The sequence below is a fragment of the Chrysemys picta genome, chromosome 1 (genome assembly GCF_011386835.1).
Source record: "Chrysemys picta bellii isolate R12L10 chromosome 1, ASM1138683v2, whole genome shotgun sequence".
Taxonomy (NCBI): domain Eukaryota; kingdom Metazoa; phylum Chordata; order Testudines; family Emydidae; genus Chrysemys; species Chrysemys picta.
Genome location: NC_088791.1, coordinates 47,458,294 through 47,476,793, shown reverse-complemented (window position 1 = coordinate 47,476,793; position 18,500 = coordinate 47,458,294). Strand labels below are relative to the sequence as shown.

The window sequence follows — 18,500 nt, the reverse complement described above, 5'->3', positions numbered from 1 at the left end:
GGGATGGGTCATTCAGTTCTTTATTCAGAGCTTCAGTTTGTAGCGAGGTCCCTCCAGAGGCAAGAAGCAGGATTGAAGACAAGATGGAGGAGATGTAGCAGCCTTTTATCTCTTGCTTTCTTTGTTCCAAAAACAAACTGTCCAGCACATGGCATAGAAAAACCTTAGAGTTCTGTTCATAGGCATGTCCCTGCATACCTTGCTGAGTCACAAGGTGTATCTGCCTTCTCTCAATGGGTCAATTGTATAGCGGATGGTCCTTAATGGGCCCATCAAGCAGGCTAGGCAGTGCTGACACCAAATTGTCTGGTGTGTCACCCAGAAGCATAGCACAAGTTTGAAATACAGACAGTATAGAGCCAATACTTATAACTTTAAATACAAAAATGATACATGGATCCAGATAGCATAATCATAACGAACAAACCATAACCTTGACTTAGACACCTTATTTGACCCTCTTTATACAAGATTTGGTGCCACTACAGGATCTTGGTTGCAACAATGCTCTATACGGTCCCAATTCATATTCATAACGTCACACAACCTCAGGAGACATACAGACTGAACTACACTGCCATGTTTAGATGTAGTCCCCCCATGTACTAGTAGGAGCATATTGACAGAGGAGGAAAACTTGAACAGTTGCTTCCTGTGTCATACCTGGTCTGTTGACAGAGTGTGGAATTTGGTTACTTGAAGCTGTCAGTCCATCACCTTCTGAATACTTGGCAAATGAACATATTTTTGCTTTTTTTCCTTGAAAGTTTCTTCAGAAACAGAGCAGAATGTAGAATTTATCCTAGGGAAGAGAGCCCTTCTAATAGCCATTGTAATAAAACCAGTGTCTATCTGGTTTTCAGTGGTGACTTAGGGTTTAATTCAATAGTAAATGTTGTCATATCCTAGTTACAAAAGCTATTGATTTACTTTTATGGTTAAAACCACAAGCATATAACAGAACACACTGGGCCATATTCAGTACTAGTTTAAGTGGCACAGCTCCATTGACTTCAGGGCCATAGGAACTGGGATGGGGAGGAATAGAGCTGTAAATGCTAGCTCTACTCCAGCCCTCAGTTTGGGGAACTCCCCAGTTGTCTTCTTCTTGCAGTTTCTGCCCTGCTGAGGGGTCCCCATATCATACATGTCCCCATATCATATAGATGTGCTATTTTGCCTCTAAGTTCCATTTGTAGCTAGTCTGTTGCATTATGTTAAAGCTTTGCTGGATGACCCCCCCCCCCAGATAAGATCTTTGGATCAGGGATTTTATCTTTTACTAAGTTTTTTGAGCAAAATGTAGTAAAACCAGCTGGAAGTGCATAAAATTAGTGGATAAAATTGTTGGTGTCAGATTGGGACTTATATGTCATTTCTAAAAATGGAAATAAATAAAGAGCATGTCAGTGAAATTCACAGATATTAAATTCACAGATATTAACCAGAAAGAACAGAAATAACCCAAAGAGAATTAGGGAGGGAACCACAAAGAGACTTAAGTGTTGCAACTCTGAGTGCCACGACACTTAACTTTTAGGCACCTAGTGGGTTAAAACAAAACAAAACAAAAATCCACCACCCACAGGAACAACACTAATCCGCAAAGCCAAGTTAGGCACCTAGGCTCCCTATATGACAAATGGGGAGAGAGATCCCTAAAAATGTGACCCACAAATGACAGCATGCTAGGCAGGGGCCTTCCTAAGCTAACCAATGGGAAATGCTGAGGAGAAGGATGTGCGCTAAGCCACACCATGCAGTTCCACCTCCCTGCCCTGAGATAGATACCTGAGTTCAGGTTGCAGGGAGGCACCTAGCTCTTCTTTGCAATCTACGAACAAGAACTCACCACCTGGAGTCAGACAGCTTAGGTGCTCAAGGTGTTTCTTGCAGGAATGAGTTAGGCCCCTGCGATGCTCCACACAGAACACCTTATATCTTCATCCCAGTGGTTAGAGCACTCACCTGGGATGTGGGAGACCCAGGGTTCATTGTCCCTCCTTCTTCCCTGAGGGGGGAGAAAAGAGGTGGGAGACATTTATTCAAATGTTAGGCAGGTGCTTTTAATAGTTAGCTATGGGATATTCTGAATTGGGACTCCCTCAGTATCTTCTGCTGACGCTGTTCCACTGTGAATAAATCATTGTGCTAGAGAGAAATGACTAATCCAGTGTTTAGGACACCTTTCTACATTCAGCAGGAGTTTTGGGGATCACAGTGGAACCAAAACTGGGACTTAGGCATCAAAGTACCTTTGTGGTTCCCACACCTAAGACCAATTCCTGCTCAAACTAATGTTACAGACAAGTTTCTCAATTACTTCAACTAGGGCAGCATCAATCCCATTAAAGAAGGTTAGGAATATGGACAGTTCTAAAGTAACAAATTAAGATTCCTTAATATACTACCTTGCAAGTCTTTCAAAGTGAAAGTAATCTGAAATACAGATATTCATTGGAAGGGAGAAATCCAGAAAGCAGCAATGCAGAAAAAAATATCTTGGAGTGATATTGGACAACAAGTTAGATTAGAGTTTGCAATATGATAAGGGAAAAAATGCCTATGCAATTTTGGGTTATGTATGCAGAGTTATCAAGTCATGGAGCAGGGAAAGGATAGTCCCTGTGGCTCTGATGACACTACACCTGGACACCTTAGAATCTGAGAGTTATTGACAAGTACAGAGAAGAATAATCAGAATAGTTAAGGGGCTAGAGAGCTTGATTTATAAGGAAAGACTTTAGAGCTAAATTTGCAAATAGTCTAAACAATGATTAAGGGGGACATCTCCACCAGTCTTTTTTGCCTCAAGTTTCCCACTGTTGCTGCCACCAGTTCAGCTCCACAGGTGATTGCAACAGTGGGAGTGTAGACAAGGCTTCAGCAGCCATTGATGTTTTAAGCATGGCATCATCTAGACCTAATCTGAGCAGGATGAGATGACCTAGTCCTTAAGACAATGACAGTTGTCTGGAGTCCTGTCTATACTGGTACTCCCATTATTGCAATCACTGTGGTAGGATAAGTGGGAAATTTGAGACCAAAAAAGCCTTGTTTAGACACTCCAGAAAAGGAGACATTAACCAACTACATATACTGTGAGGAAACACCACCAAGATGAAGAGGAATTATTTATGGAAGTACAGCTGGGCATAACTAGAAATAATGATATAAAATTAATTAAAAATATCAGTAAAAGCTTCCTAGGAGTGACAGCAAGTTAAACAGTAGCACGAACTACAAGAAAAGAGAAAGGCATGGTGTTGGAGATGCAACTAGTTTGGATAAAGTCCTAGACAATATACTGAGGGGAGAACCATGCACTTGCAGAAAGATAGAGCCCCCACTCCCATATCTAATGTTGCAAATGTAGTGTTTAAACAGCAAAACCAGAGTATTAAACAAAACAAACCAGGATCAATCACATTGAACGCATAACTAAACAAAATAACCATATGTTCTTATGCTGTGATCAGTGTTCTTCCTAATGTTAGTCCTATGTTTGTTGGCATTTTGGCTATGCTTAGATTTTAATGTGTTTGGGGGCAGGAATCAGGTATCTTGTTTATAATGCACAATGCACATTTATGGTGCTTTATAAATAATAGTGTGTTGATGCAATATTATGAAATATAGGACATCCCACCTTGACTGAGCTGGAATGATTGTTCTGGGGAAGTTTCACAATAAGGAAACAGCTTCGCTTCTTACATTCATGAGTTAAGACAATCATGCCCTGTAAGAAAACAGAAGAAATATGCAGCAGATGCATTTTTAAAGTAAATATGACTCTTTTTCAGTATCTTCAGCACCCCTCATAGCTAGACCAGGTAACACAGCAACTCTGCCTCATTTTCCCTTCTTCTTTGTGGGGCTGCCCACCTTCCAGCCCACTCACTGATTCTTTGTTACAACCTCAGCCCAGGCCACTGATAACCCCTTCCCTTTTGGGGTATTAAAAAGTCCAATATTTCAGGAGGCGAGCGAGCCTAGGTGAGGGGGACACAGCCTCTGGCTTCTTTGGGTATGGCTCACCTTTTCAAGGCCTTGATAAGCTGGGTTTGGTAGGGAATCCAGGCTCATCCACTCTCCTGGGTTCCAGACCAGAAGCCCTGCACAAAATAAGTTCATGAACAGACAGCCATTGACAGACATCAATGGTTATTAGCCAAGATGGTCAGGAATGCAAGCCCATGCTCTGCACTTCCCTAAGCCTCTGACTGTTGGAATCTGTGACTAGAAGGCAAGGGATGGATCACTCCATAATTGTCCAGTTCTATTCATTCCCTCTGAAGCATCCAGCATCAGTCACTGTTGGAAGACAGAATACTGGGCTAGAGAGACCTGTGGTCTGACCCATTATGGCCGTTCTTATAACAAAGTGGTCAGCTTCAAGCTCTCCCAACCCCTTCATATTCCCCTTGCCTACCTAGCATGCCTGTCCTTCAAGCTGTTCCTCAGTTACCCCTTTGATCCCATCCTCCAGGGAGTCCATTTTCCTGGGCAGTATCTCACCAGTCTGTTGCTGAAGGCTCCTGCTCACCATAGCTCTTCATCTTCTTTCGCTGCCATCCCACCCTTCTATTCGACATCTTTTTATCTCTGCAGCTGTTGTGAGTCCCCTGATAAGGCCCAGCTCAGCAGGCAGGCAGTTTCCCAATCCTAGTAACCCTTTAGTGGCCAAGACAGCATGGAGTCTGCACACCCCATGACAGTATCCTTATTACTAAGTATTCACATTTGTACTTATTTGTATTCATATCAAGCAGAAATTAATGAGGTAATTTCACAGTAAACAAATTTACCAAAGACCTGGAGATGATAAAAATCTCAGATTCAAAAAGCCTACTTTGCTATTAATCTGCTCCATTCTAATGTCAATGTGTGCTTAACACTTTTAACAATAGCGTTCCAGGATTTAACACAAGGTGTACTGAGCACTTTATAAAGGCTGAGGCGGGAGCAAGGATTTCAACTCCCTTTGCACCGGATTTCCTCGAGATACCCGAGTTTACCTTTTCTTCTGAGGAAACCAGCTTTACAGGCCAAGTCTTGTATTTTAAAGTGGGAGTCTCCGTTTCTCTCCATAAACCTTTCAAGAAGGTTTGCTGACTGAGACTGAAATTGGCTCCATAGGAGGGCTGGCTTTAGGCCAATTCAACCAATTCCCCTGAATTGGGCCCCGCCCCTAAGAGGGCCCCGCGCCCAAGCCCCGGTACGGCGTACCGGCAAGACCCGGTGTACTGTACCCGGGTGGCCCGGCTTCCCCACGGGGCAATTTAAAGGGCAGGGGCTGGAGCCCCAGGCCCTTTAAATTGCCACCAGAACCCCACTGCTGGAGCCCTGGGGTAGGGCTGCGGGGCTCTGGGGGCTATTTAAAAAGTCCGGGGCTCCCGTTGCTTCTACCGCCCTGGCCCTTTAAATAGCCTCTGAAGTCCCACCGCTTCCCTAGGGCTCCCACGGCTATTTAAAGGGCCAGGGCGGCAGAAGCAGGGAAGCCCTGGGCCCTTTAAATAGCCCTTGAGCCCCGGGCTGCTGCTGCTGCTGCTACCCCGGTGGAGGAGGAGGGAGGAGAAGGGGGCACTTACCATACAGGGTGGTCTGTACCCACACCCCCCGCCCTGCCCGCAGCCAGCCCCTGTCTCCAGCCAGCCCTGCACCCCCTGCCCTGCCCGCACCAGCCCTGCACCCCCTGCCCTGCCGCTGCCCACAGCCAGCCCCGCACCCCCTGCCCACAGCCAGCCCCTGCTGCACCCCTGGCCCTGTCTCCAGCCAACCCTGCCGCACCCCCCTGTGGCCCTGCCCGAAGCCAGCCAGCCCCAGACACCCCCTGCCCGCACCTGCCCTGCCCACACCAGCCCTGCACCCCCTGCCCTGCCTGTAGCCAGCCCTGCACCTCCTGCCCTGTCTCCAGCCAACTCCTGCCGCACCCCCCTGCCTGAAGCCAGCCAGTCCCTCTGTCTCCAGCCCTGCCAACCCATGCCGCACCCCTCTGCGGCCCTGCCTGAAGCCAGCCAGCCCACCCCTATCTCCAGCCAGCCCCACACCCCTTGCCCTGCCTGCAGCCAGACCCTACCTCCAGTCAGCCCCTGCCCTGCCTCCAGCCAGCCCCATTTCCAGTGGTGCCCTGCACACCTGCTTCAATGGGGGGTGGAGGGGGCAGGGAGCAGCTGGGACCCACACATGTGCACACCGAGTGACCAGACAGCAAGTGTGAAAAATTGGGATGGGGGTGGGGATAATAGGATCCTACATAAGAAAAAGACCCCAAAATCGGGACTGTCCCTATAAAATCGGGACACCCCCAGGGAGTGGTGGGGACCCACACATGTGAAACGGAGCTCATTTCTAGTTCAGGCCCATCTTTTTAAAAAAGAACTTTAGGTAGGGTTAACATACATCCGTATTTTCCCAGACATGTCAGGCTTTTTGGTTCTTAAATCGCCGTCCGGGAGGAATTTTTACAATTTACAATTTAAAAATTCCTCCTGGGAAAATACGGATGTATGGTAACCCTATTGGTACCAAAAATTCATACTGTGGCACATCCCTTAAATCAGAACTTTTTATAGGGAACCAGTTGCTAAGAAATGAAAGGCTTGATATATATATATATATATATATATATATATATTAGTCATCCCTGCCGCGGTCGTGGAAAATGTTCGAATTGAGCCCTGCACTTCCTAAAGCCAGCCCTGCATAGCAGGTGTCCCGGTGAACCCCTGCCAGTTCTTTTAGGGCGGTAATGTGTTGTGCTTGGCATCTGAGTTCCCAGCACAGCTAGGGGTGGGGATGGGGTGTAGCAATCCCTGGGATCAGAGCTCTGGAGTGAACAGTGTTACACAGTACCAGGCAAAGACTGCAACCTGGGGGCAGGGAATAAGACCCCGGGCACAATCCAGAAAGCGCTAAGGTTGGGGGGGAGGCACTTTCCCAGCAGAAGGAAGATTTCGTTTGGGGGGCGGGGGTTCTGCCTGATTCCAGCAAACTGCTAGAGGAGGGGTGGGGGGTCACCTGGAGGAGACCGACCCCAGGGGGCTCTGGAGCCCACCCTGCTTGACACAGCCCCTAAGCACAAGTGTGTGGGGCGAGTGAGCCCGAGAGGCGTCGCTATTCCTCTCCCAGTGCCCGAGACGCAGCGAGGCGGCACCCGGGGGTGCGGGGCTCCTTGCACTCAGCGCCTGGGACGCTGCCCTGAGGACTCGGGGCCGGGGGTCCTGGCAGCCGGCCGGGCGCGGAGCGCGCACCTGGAGAGAGCAGGCGGGTGGCTCCCGCAGCGGCGGATTCCTTTGGTGACTGCCCCCGAGGGGCGAGGCCAGCGGGGCGCGGGGGAGGGGGTCGGAGGGCAGGCCCCGTGGGCACAGCAGAGGCGGGGAGAGGGGCAGGGGAAGGAGGGAGGCAATGACATCAGCGCGGGCAGGGTGCATAAGGTGGGGGAGCCGCAGGAGCGGAGCGGACGCGGGAGAGTTTAGCAATTAGCTAGCGCCGCTGCAGCTCCCTGCGCCTAGCGCCGCCCGGCAGGCGGCCCGGGCACCATGCAGCGGTCCCCTCTGGAGAAGGCCAACGTCTTCTCCAAGCTTTTCTTCAGGTAAGAGCCGGGGCTGGGGACGGGGGCGAGGGGAATGACCCTGCAGCGGGCGGCGGCATGCGAGGTGTGGCTCGGATGGGTCCCCCGGCGCTCTGCACCCTCAGCCTCCAGGTTGTGTCCGCCGCGCGCCTCGGAGGGCCCCGGGGGACGGGCAGCGGGTAGTGACTGCGCGCGAGCGCAGGGCTGCCGGGTCTGGAGCCCGGGACCCTCAGCCGAGTCTCCTCCGGGCACGTTGCCTTGCGCCCATTAGCCCCGGAATGTTTTGCAAAGAGAGCCGCGCTCGCCTGGTTTATTCCAGGAGGATCTTCGCGCCGTGGTCTTCCCTGGCACCTCGTGCCCGTGTTTTGAACGCAAGGGGCGGCTGTGCAAGTGTCATAAATGATCACATCCATACTGGGTAAATTCCTTTATGGTAGATTATCTGCGCAACCTTTGGTAAATTGCTCTACTTCTGAGCCTGGCTGTTGTACATTTAACTCCAAGGTGTGAGAACTTCGGGGAAATTTGCTTTGCAAGCACGTTTTTTTAAAGGTGATCTTAGGGACACCTTAGACATAAATCTCGCTTCCGACTGAGACGTGTCCTATGGGGACGAAAGTCCCTGGTCCCTTTTCTCTTCTTCTTGTGTGTACAAGGGATTCTTTTTCGTCCCCCTCACCCACCACACACAGTGGGACAACATAGAAATCACACATTTGAAATCCTTTTACCTGGAGCTGTTACAAGTAACACCTGATATTATACTAGAGAGAGATTAGAAAGACAAAAATCCTTCTCTATATTTCCCCAACTTTGGGCATCTGAGAGCATACTGGATACACACAATTTCACGCAGCTAGGTAGTTTTCCTTGTCGTTTGTGTAGGTCCTACACGCAGCAATAGGGGTGAAAAATCCGTTTATAAAATCGAAAATGTGATTATGAATGGTAGGGGGATTCTGGTAGGTGTGGTACCTCAGACAACTTTTAGCTTACTTTTTTAAAATGACTAGATTTCAGGATAACTATGCCTCTTTTAAAATGCTTTTTGGGAGACTAGTCCAGGCTCTATTTTGTTTTCATCTTAGTTATTTCTAGGGTACCTCGCAAAGTAAATACAGTATCTTAGAATCTCGATGCTTATGCCTCAATTAATACAATGCAAGAAAAGAAAATAATTTATTTCTGATCCCTGCTTAGGGCAAAATGTCCATGGTCTAAACTAGGGCTTAAATACATGCTTAATGTGAAGCACGTGCTTAATGGGCTTTGGATAAGACCCAAGATACTTAAAGTCAAGGGGAATCTTTCTATTGACTTCAGTGGGCTTTGGATCAGGCCTGTTGTGAAATTGAAATACATATAAATCAAGAGGCAACTAAAATATCATACTTATTACTCTGTTTTAAAGAGATGTACTAAATATATACTCAAAATGTTTCCTTCTCCTGTCATCAACATTTAAACCATTTTATAATAATAATTAATTTGACAGAAGAAAAATCAACCCAGTGAAAATAAACTTCCTATGGATAAACACAACTCCTCCCCCCCCCCATGTAGAATATGGGCATACCTCCACAGTGAATGAACCTGATAAAATAATAAATTTCTGGTACTAAAAAGTTTTCTGTTTATTTGATGTCTAGGACATTTACATTACGAGTGATTCCTCTACTCCTTCTCAAAATGTATAATCTATTTTAGGAGTCAATACATTTGGAATATTTTATCTGGTATATCAATAGATTAAAACTAGTTAGATGTGAAAACTGATGAATGTTAAGAGTTGCATCAAAATTTTTCTTTTGGAAGGGTGCCAGAATACATAGTTCTTTTTTGTTAAATATCTGTCTGTTCAAAAGCCAACATATTTTTTAATCTATGAAAATGTATTAGTTTATTTGAAAATACATGCCTTCACTGTTCAGGTACCCAAATAGAGTATCTGTCTCATAGGGTCAAGATAAATTTCAGGGTGGGAAATTATGCTACTCTAGTTGCTAGAAAGCAAGCTGCCATACAGCAACAAGTGAAACTGTCAAGTTATAAGAAGTGAACAAAATTTAAGAAATACTATGTGAATACTCTAAGAAATACTAACTTTACAAAACCAGAACAATATTCTTGCATAGCATTAGGTAGACACTTGTAGACTCAATAAACTGGTTCATCCCATAAAGTTGTGATAAAAAAGTTGAATTTGGTTGAGTTTTTCTAAAATTGTAGAATTTCATTTTGGTGTGTAATTGTATCTGCATAACAAGAGCAGCCCCAGTTCAAGAAAGCAGCCTCATTTAGAAAGCACTTAAGAATGTGCTTAACTGTAAGCATGTGGCTTAAATGCTATCTCATGGACCAGGTGTGGTGCTCTCAAGTACTAATGTTCTAATGTAGCATGAACAGAGCAGCTGAATAAAATCAAGGAGTCAGTCCTTCCTTTGTTTATAAAGTGATGTGGAAGAAAAAGTTACTTTTCCTATTAACAACAATTATTTAACATTGTCTCATAATCTATCTCCATGTAGTTTAAGAAATCTTCACTTAAAATAGTGTCTACTGGGTTATGCTTCTTTCATAGCTTTGTATTTGTAAAATGCCAGTCTGGATGTAATGTAATGTAATAGACTGAAGGTCACTATAGGACCATTTGAAATAATTGTGGCAAAATTTGCAGAGAAGATATCCACCAGGAGATTCTCAGTGATAAACATATGATTCATCATAGTGGTTCTCAGCTATCTGATGACAGCATATGAAACATTAAATAATAGATTACTTTCTACAAATCTATGGCCAGATTCTTTGCTTAGATGCATCTGTCCTGCTTGGGAGTTATGTGAGCATAGCCGAGTGCGGAATTTGGGTCTTAGTTTGTAACTAATGTAGTTAAGGTAGATACATTTCAATACTGTATTTGTACATTTTCTTTAAAAATGTTTCCAATCCCTGCCCTAAAAAGAAGTTCAGACAATAACAAGTATTATAAAGGAGCAATGTCACATATGGACTTTTAACAAGGGAATACTCTCTTTTTGTATGACTATTAAAGAAAATGATCCAGGCTTGCAAAAAGAGAAAGAGAGGTTTGATTATATAGACTATAAAAGTTCATAATTTAAAAATTAGCTATTTTCTGAATCATTTATAACTATGAATAAAGAAGCAAGTTTTGATTTAGAAAATTACATTTTTCATACTGAAGAAATGAAAAGTAAACAAGGTAAGTAACAACAACTTTTACTAGGAAAACATTTTACGTGGAAAACATTCTACGTTATGCTGGAAGGGCATAATGAGTGGGGTCCCGCAGGGATAAGTTCTGGTCCAGTTCTGTTCAATATCTTCATCAGTTATTTAGATAATGGCATAGAGAGTTCACTTATAAAGTTTGAAGACGATACCAAGCTAGGAGGGGTTGCCAGTGCTTTGGAGGATAGTATTAAAATTCAAAATAATCTGGACAAACTGGAGAAATGGTCTGAAGTAAATAGGATGAAATTCAATAAGGACAAATGTAAAGTGCTCCATTTAGGAAGAAACCATCAGTTGCACACATACAAAATGGGAAATGACTGCCTAGGAAGGAGTATTGCGGAAAGGGATCTGGGGGTCATAGTGGACCACATGATAAATATGAGTCAACAGTGTAACACTTGCAAAAAAAGCAAACATCCTTCTGGGATGTATTAGCAGGAGTGTTGTAAGCAAGACACGAGAAATAATTCTTCTGCTCTACTCTGCGCTGATTAGGCCTCAGCTGGAGTACTGTGTCCAGTTCTGGGTATCACATTCCAGGAAGGATGTGGACAAATTGGAGAGAGTCCAGAGAAGAGTAACAAAAGTGATTAAAGGTCTAGAAAACATGACCTATGAGGGAAGATTGAAAAAATTGGGTATGTTTAGTCTGGAAAAGAGAAGACTGAGGGGGGACATGATATCAGTTTTCAAGTACGTAAAAGGTTGTTACAAGGAGGAGGGAGAAGAATTGTTCTTCTTAACTGCTGAGGGTAGGACAAGAAGCAATGGGCTTAAATTGCAGCAAGGGAGGTTTAGGTTGGACATTAGGAAAAACTTAGCTGTCAGGGTGGTTAAGCACTGGAATAAATTGCCTAGTGAGGTTGCGGAATCTCCATCATTGGAGATTTTTAAGAGCAAGTTAGACAAACACCTGTCAGGAATGATCTAGATAATACTTAGTCCTGCCATGAGTGCAGAGGACTGGACTAGATGACCTCTCAAGGTCCCTTCCAGTCTTATGATTCTATGATTTACACAAGTTATAATTGTGCTACTTCTATTTCTACTATAGCTCCAGAATATATTTCTTCCTTTCTACCCCTCATGACAAGACACTAGTCTGTGCTTTGGAAACGTCTCATCTAGACAAATTCACAGTGGAAATAAGGTGTAAATCTTTAACATTCAGAGTAATTAACCATTGGAACAATTTACCAAGGGTGATAGTGGATTCTCCAGCACTGACAATTTCTAAATCAAGACTGGATGTTTTTCTAAAATATCTGCTCTAGGGATTATTTTGGGGAAGTTCTATGGCTGGTGTTATACAGGAGGTCAGATTAGATGATCATCATTGGTTCCTTCTGACCTTGAATGAATCTTGACTCAAAAAATAGACCCTGATCCAGGAAAGACTTAGGATATGTCTACACCACAAATTAAGGTGTAATTGCAGTGCAAGTAAGCATACCTGTTCTGGCTTTAATTTAGCTAGCATGGGAAACAGCAGCAATGAAGCTGTGTCAGCATGGAACCTGGTGCAGGCTAGCAACCCAAGTACACACCCAGGATCCCAAATGGGTATCTGCTGGGTTGACCAGCCTGCATTGCCAGTTAGATCAAAGCTAGTGTGGGTATGCCAACTTGCACCACAATTACACATTAATTTTCAATGTAGATGTAGCCTTAGACAAAGTAGTCCCATTGTCTTCACGAGGACTACTTAGTGTGTGAAGTTAAGCAAATGCCCCCTTTGCACACTGACAGCACCTTCCATCCAAGGATTTCAAAGTACTTTACATATGTTCATTAGTTGTCACGATGTCCCTGTGAAATTGGAAAAATATTATATTTATATAAATATAATAAGTATCATTATTTTGTAGCTGAGGTAAATGATACATAGAGATTAATGCCCATATTTGCAGAAGTGGCCCCTAGCTTTGGACACATCAGTTTTTTGGTGTCCAACTTTCAGCATATAGGGCCTGACTTTCAAAGGTGCTGAGCACTGATAAATCCGATTGAATTCGGTGACAGCTGTGGGTGTTGAGCATCTCTGAAAATCAGCCCCTAAGGTTTTGAGGATTGGCATTCAAAATTTGAGTCCACTTTTTAAAATTTGGGTGCAAGAAATGTCTCCAGTGTGGAAGAGGAAATCTGTTGTATAACCTGGACTCTGATCTCCATATTACAAATCCTGTCATTTCAATCCCAGTGCAATTCTCCCTCTGCTAACATGTTTAAAGTCCATCCCTGGGTAAGTCTGAACCACCAATGTTTCAGTTAACAGCCAAAAGTACTAGTTCCACAGCAACTAATGGAACCTCTTCCTATATGGCTATTTCATCCATCCAAAATACAACTGCCCAAATCAACATGTGTCTGAGTTTTCTGAAAGATGCCAAATGGCTCTTAGCTCTGTGATAGGACAAAAACTTGTAATAGGTATGTACATTTAAACCAGAATAAATATTTGAAATATTTAAGAACTTATTCATTTTTTACACTTATTCTATTTTATCAGGAAGGAGGGCAATGCAGTTAAATCCTTGAAGTATTTTTAATTACTAAAAATTGACAGTGAAAGCCATCTTATTATTTATATTAGAGTAGCCTCTAGAAGCTCTAATAAAGATCAAGGACCTCATGTGCTAGGCACTGTACAAAGATGTAGTAAGAGACAGTCTTCACCTTGAAGAGCTTACAGTGTAAATAGACAATACAGGCAAGGGGTGGGGAAAAGGAAGTATTTTTCTCATTTTACAGATGGGTAACTGAGGCACAGAGAGATTAAGTGATATTCCCAACATCACACAGGAAGTCTGTGGCAGAGGAGGAAATGAATCCAGACCTCCTGAGTCCCAGACCAGTACTTCAACCACCAAATCATACTTCATGTGTGGGAAAGTTAATTCAGAATGTACCTGAAACAAGCTATTACAATCAAGTTCCATACAAAAGATACATATAGGAATTCTTGCTCTCTTGAATACCCACGCTTGACATATTTTCACTTCAATGGGAATAGTAATTTCTCTTGCATGAGAGAAGAATTTGAGAAGATGTCAATTTACCCATGGATGTTTATTTCTTCATTAATCCCAGTTAACGCCCTGTCAATTGTTCAATAAGATATTTAGTTCTGTTCACAAATAAGTCAGTGATGCTGGAATAAACTATAGATTTGGAAAGGTTCTCTCTGATGAAATGCTTTTATTCCACAACTTTTTGAATAGCATGTGAAAACTACACTGGACCTCAGTACGTAATGTGCCCATAAAGGTGTAGATGGACAATGAGTGTGTCAAACCCAGGGAAACTCATGGTTTTAGTGGCAAAATGTTCTTGCTGGGCGATATTTGAAAGAATGGATATTTTGAGGTCTCTGCCAAGACATGAAATGGCCAGACTTTAATGAACAAACCTGTGACTACCAAAGTGATTGTATTTGCAAACTGTGCAATCATTTGCAAAATGATTTCACACTACTCGTGGTTGTCCTAAATTTGCAAAGCTGTTGGTTTCGCCTCTTAGCTGTCCAGGTCCTCTTTCTTAACTGTTGAAAACTGAGCAGATATTTTAGTCTGCCAGTAGAAAGACCATTACTGTAGATCTGATAATTAATTCTGATTCTAGTCCTGATAGATAAAAGATTCAGGATTAAATCTTGCTCACCTTAGTCACCCGAGGACTCCAGCTGAACTCATTGAGACTATTTCTGTGAAAAATAGAAACAAGATTTGGCCCTTTCTGACCTATACAACATGTCTAGTCATTTTATTGCTATTGTTCATCTTCTGACTTATGCAGAACTTAACAGATTTCTCTAAAGTTAATTTTAAAATCTAAAGACATCTTACTACTGAACTATTTCAAATAATTTTAGAAAACTAACCTAATACTTTAAAAAATATATTCAAAATAACATTGAAACAAATGGTAATTTTTTTTAAAAAAGGGACAGATATTTAGGGGTACAAACCATATTTCCTAGGTAAAAGACAGCGTGAAGTGAGGTTAGTTCATTGGCTCAGAATTAATTAATATCTAAAAACAAAAGAGCCTTCTCTTGAGCCAGCTTTTCCATTGCTATGTGCTTTAGCAACTAAATATTATTGCTAGACCTGTTTACAACTAATAGCCGACATTGTGTTCTTTCATGGATCCACTCTGTAATTGAAAGTTCAGTGGATGTATCTCTGTTGCTTATGACAAGCTTCACATTTACCTATCCAAATCAAATAATGACAGACTTTAATGCATTTAATATCTTTTACCCTTATATGGCATACCACATGTGTATCTTTGTTCCTAGAATGTGCCCTATTTTGGTTTTCACATATAGACTGGGCTTCATAGTTATAATACCTCAAAAACATGAAGTAGTATTGACCATCTTACTAGCTGTAAAAAGCACTATGCAAAGGAAAAATCAAAATTCTGCTAAAAAGGCAGGATTCCAGAAGCCACTTCTAGATCATATTACTCAGTGGCGAATCCTGGGCAATAGCCAGAATAAATGTCACATATTTGAAAATGGTCATAAAAAATGTAAATCTTGTCCAAGATTTTCCATTGAGTAATTCTCATTAAGATTAGCTATTGGGACCCTGGGGTTTCAACAGAACATTGATTATTCTACAAACAGTGCTATTCACAGTTAGTGGCATAGTCAATGATATTGCAGCTAAATGTTTTCCATGTTAAATAACACTTGACAGCAAACACAAATGTTCATTAAGAGAGAAATTTAATTCTTCAGTTTTAGTGATCTGCAAAGAAAGCATATAAATTAATAAGATCCACATTTATCTCCAACTCTTTGAAGCAATAAATATAATGTTCAGAATATTTGTTCAATTTTTTCTCATATTTTAATCATGCTCCTTCAGAGCTGCAAAGAAATATATCTCAGCCATACAAAATTAATGCAACATGTTGTATAAGCATTTTCTATCCTAATGTCTGATTTCATATAGAATGTTTTAAAATTATGGTAAGTGGAGAATAATGTTAGAGGTTTGATTCAGTTAGAGAAATACATAGGGCGTTGGTCCCATTGTGGTGGAAAGCTCACAGAACGGAGGAATGAAACAAGACACCTGCAACCCCTGCATTTGGGGGACCTGAGACTGCACAATGCATTTCCAGGAAGTAGTGGTGCTGCTGGTGATAAATTGTTGCGCTGTGGATGCTCTGAAGGATCTCCAGCTATGCTTTAAAGCTGTCCTCACCTGGCTATGCACTGCCTGCCATCCCCTGAAGGTTAAATTTCACACCTGGAATGAAGCTGCCATCACAGGTGTAAAGTGGGTGTGAGATCTGCACTTCCCTCTACTAGCCATGTTGATTCAAGCACAAAGTCAAGCTCCCAGGGTTGGGGAAAGGATCCCAGGTCTCAGCCATAGGCCTCGTCACAAACATCAACCTTCCTTCCTAGGGAAACCAGAGTTAACTCCTGGAATAAGGGGGGAGGGATAGCTCAGTGGTTTGAGCAATTGGCCTGCTAAACCTAGGGTTGTGAGCTCAATCCTTGAGTGGAGCTATTTGGGGATCTGGGGCAAAATCAGTACTTGGTCCTGCTAGTGAAGGCAGGGGGCTGGACTCAATGACCTTCAAGGCCCCTTCCAGTTCTAGGAGATAGGATATCTCCATTAATTACTTTTTATTTTATTATATTTAATAAGCACCACACTTAACAATAGAACACTTTTATCTAACCCTGGGAAAGCAGGAATACCCCTAGGTCAAGGATCTCTAGCAGGGGTTACACACATTCCCTTGCCCCTCTTACAGCATACATCTCTCCTTGCATAGCTAAATACACACAGACCCTCTGCCCCATGCCAGTGCAATCCCCTCCCTGCTTTGGGTCAGTCCAACCTGTCCATGCACGCTGGTCTGTTGCTGGCATGTGGTGGGAGCTCAGAATTGTGTGTTGGTTACTTGGTCTCAGCTGTCCAGTCAGCTCTGAGCTGAACAGGGGAGGGATAGCTCAGTGGTTTGAGCATTGGTCTGTTAAACCCAGTGTTGTGAGTTCAATCCTTGAGAGAGCCACTTAGGGATCTGGGGGAAAAAATCTGTCTGGGGATTGGCCCTGCTTTGAGCAGGGGGTTAGACTAGGTGGTCTCCTAAGGTCCCTTCCAACCCTATGATTCTATGAAAGTTTACAAAAGTCCCCTTTTGTCAGCTACCTAAACAGGATGACAGCAGAGCCAGGATCTCTTTTGTAACAGTCAATAGAGCTGACCAAGTGTGTAGTAGTGTACACAGCACCTGTTGAAATGATGTCAGAGTAAGTCAGAATTCCTGCAGGGCAGCTCCTCTGCACACCTTGCAGCAGGGGCCACAGCTGAATTTCCACATTTTGGCTACAGCAAAGTAGTTCTTTGGCCGTGCCTGCTTCTACACCTGCATGTCTACATAAGGGCTGGGGGAGGGGGTGGGCCAGATATGTTTTGTCTATGCCAGGGATTCCTCTATTCTGGGGAAAAACCCACATTGCTGGTTAAACCAACTTTGAGGCTACTTGTGACTTCAGAGGGGTAGGAAGCAGCTTTAAGCAGGGCCAGGATTTGGCCATGTTGAGAAGACAACATCAGCTAATAGAGAAAAGGTAGTACTCTCTAGCAGGGCAGAGAAGTTCATCCAATAGGTTTGCATTTTCTCATGTGGGATAAGGTTGAGCAAACTGGAAGAGCAAATAGCTACAATAAGAGATGTATTGTAGAGTGCTAAAGGGAGGGAATATTAAAGAAAAAGGTTAGTTAGAAAACAAACAAAAGAAAAGTTAAAACAATGTGTCACGTACATAGTATCTTGTGTCTTGTATCCTTATGGAGTGTATTTTGTTACCAGGCTGTCAATAGAAGAGGTGGAACTTGTTTTCCTTCTTTTTTTCTTACCTACAGTTCACCCTTGAAACTTGTCTCCAGCTGGGTTTCATGTATATGTGCCCATAATAACATCCCTAGTTAGTTGCAAGACTGACAGCACTACAGGTTTCTCTGTGAAAGAGTTCATTAAATGCCAGCCAGTAATCCGGTGGCATTTGCTAATACAGTATAATGCTTTAAGGCCAATCTGTTTCCCTTCCTCCTTGCTTTCTTTGTTTCAAAAATTATTTCTCACTGACAACAGAAATGAGAACCAGAAATTAGGAATTAATGTTGTTATCTCACAAATTAAGGGTTGCTCTGGCTCCATTGTGCTGCTTTGGTGTTGCAAATCATCTATAAAACTGGCTTAACTGGCTAGCATAATTTAGCATCACCAGACCAGTGCAAAAATCTGGTGAATCTGCCCCCCCCCCAAATTATTATTATTATGGGTTATTTATAGATGTGCATGGTGCTTTTAAAACACATACAAGCCGGATTTGCTTCCTGACAGCAAAACCCAAGGAGTTTTTGAAAACCCACCTTGAGGGACAAGCATAATTGCAAGCTGCCTCTTAACACCACTACGCACAGCAGTCTGAAGCTAGTTGATGCAGCAGCCCACAAATTGAACAGAGCTGGCTGGGGAGGGGCAGAGCTAGAGCATCCAGGAGATGCACTGAGGCCATGGGGTGCTATACTATGGGGGTTATACCGGCATAGCTACAGCTTTGTAGCTAAGTGGCATAACCCTGTAGTGTCGAGACAGCCTGAAGCTTTTCGATTCCTGTAGGAACACCACATCT

At 43.3% G+C, this 18,500-nt stretch overlaps 1 protein-coding gene across 4 annotated transcripts in view; it reads left to right on the top strand.

Moving 5' to 3' along the window:
• The first annotated feature begins 7,142 nt into the window (after nucleotides 1-7,142).
• Nucleotides 7,143-18,500, top strand: part of CFTR (CF transmembrane conductance regulator) — a 133,855-nt gene continuing 122,497 nt past the window's right edge. For 2 of the 4 annotated variants that reach the window (XM_065556138.1, XM_065556128.1), the window contains exon 1: nucleotides 7,143-7,298. Coding sequence is in view for 2 of the 4 variants with exons in the window: in XM_065556140.1 (XP_065412212.1) it covers nucleotides 7,542-7,594 (53 nt within the window). In the remaining 2 variants the exon portion in view is untranslated. Of the gene's footprint in view, nucleotides 7,299-7,388; nucleotides 7,595-18,500 lie in introns of those variants that run through there. The other 2 variants (XM_065556140.1, XM_008173105.4) reach the window with 2 other exon arrangements.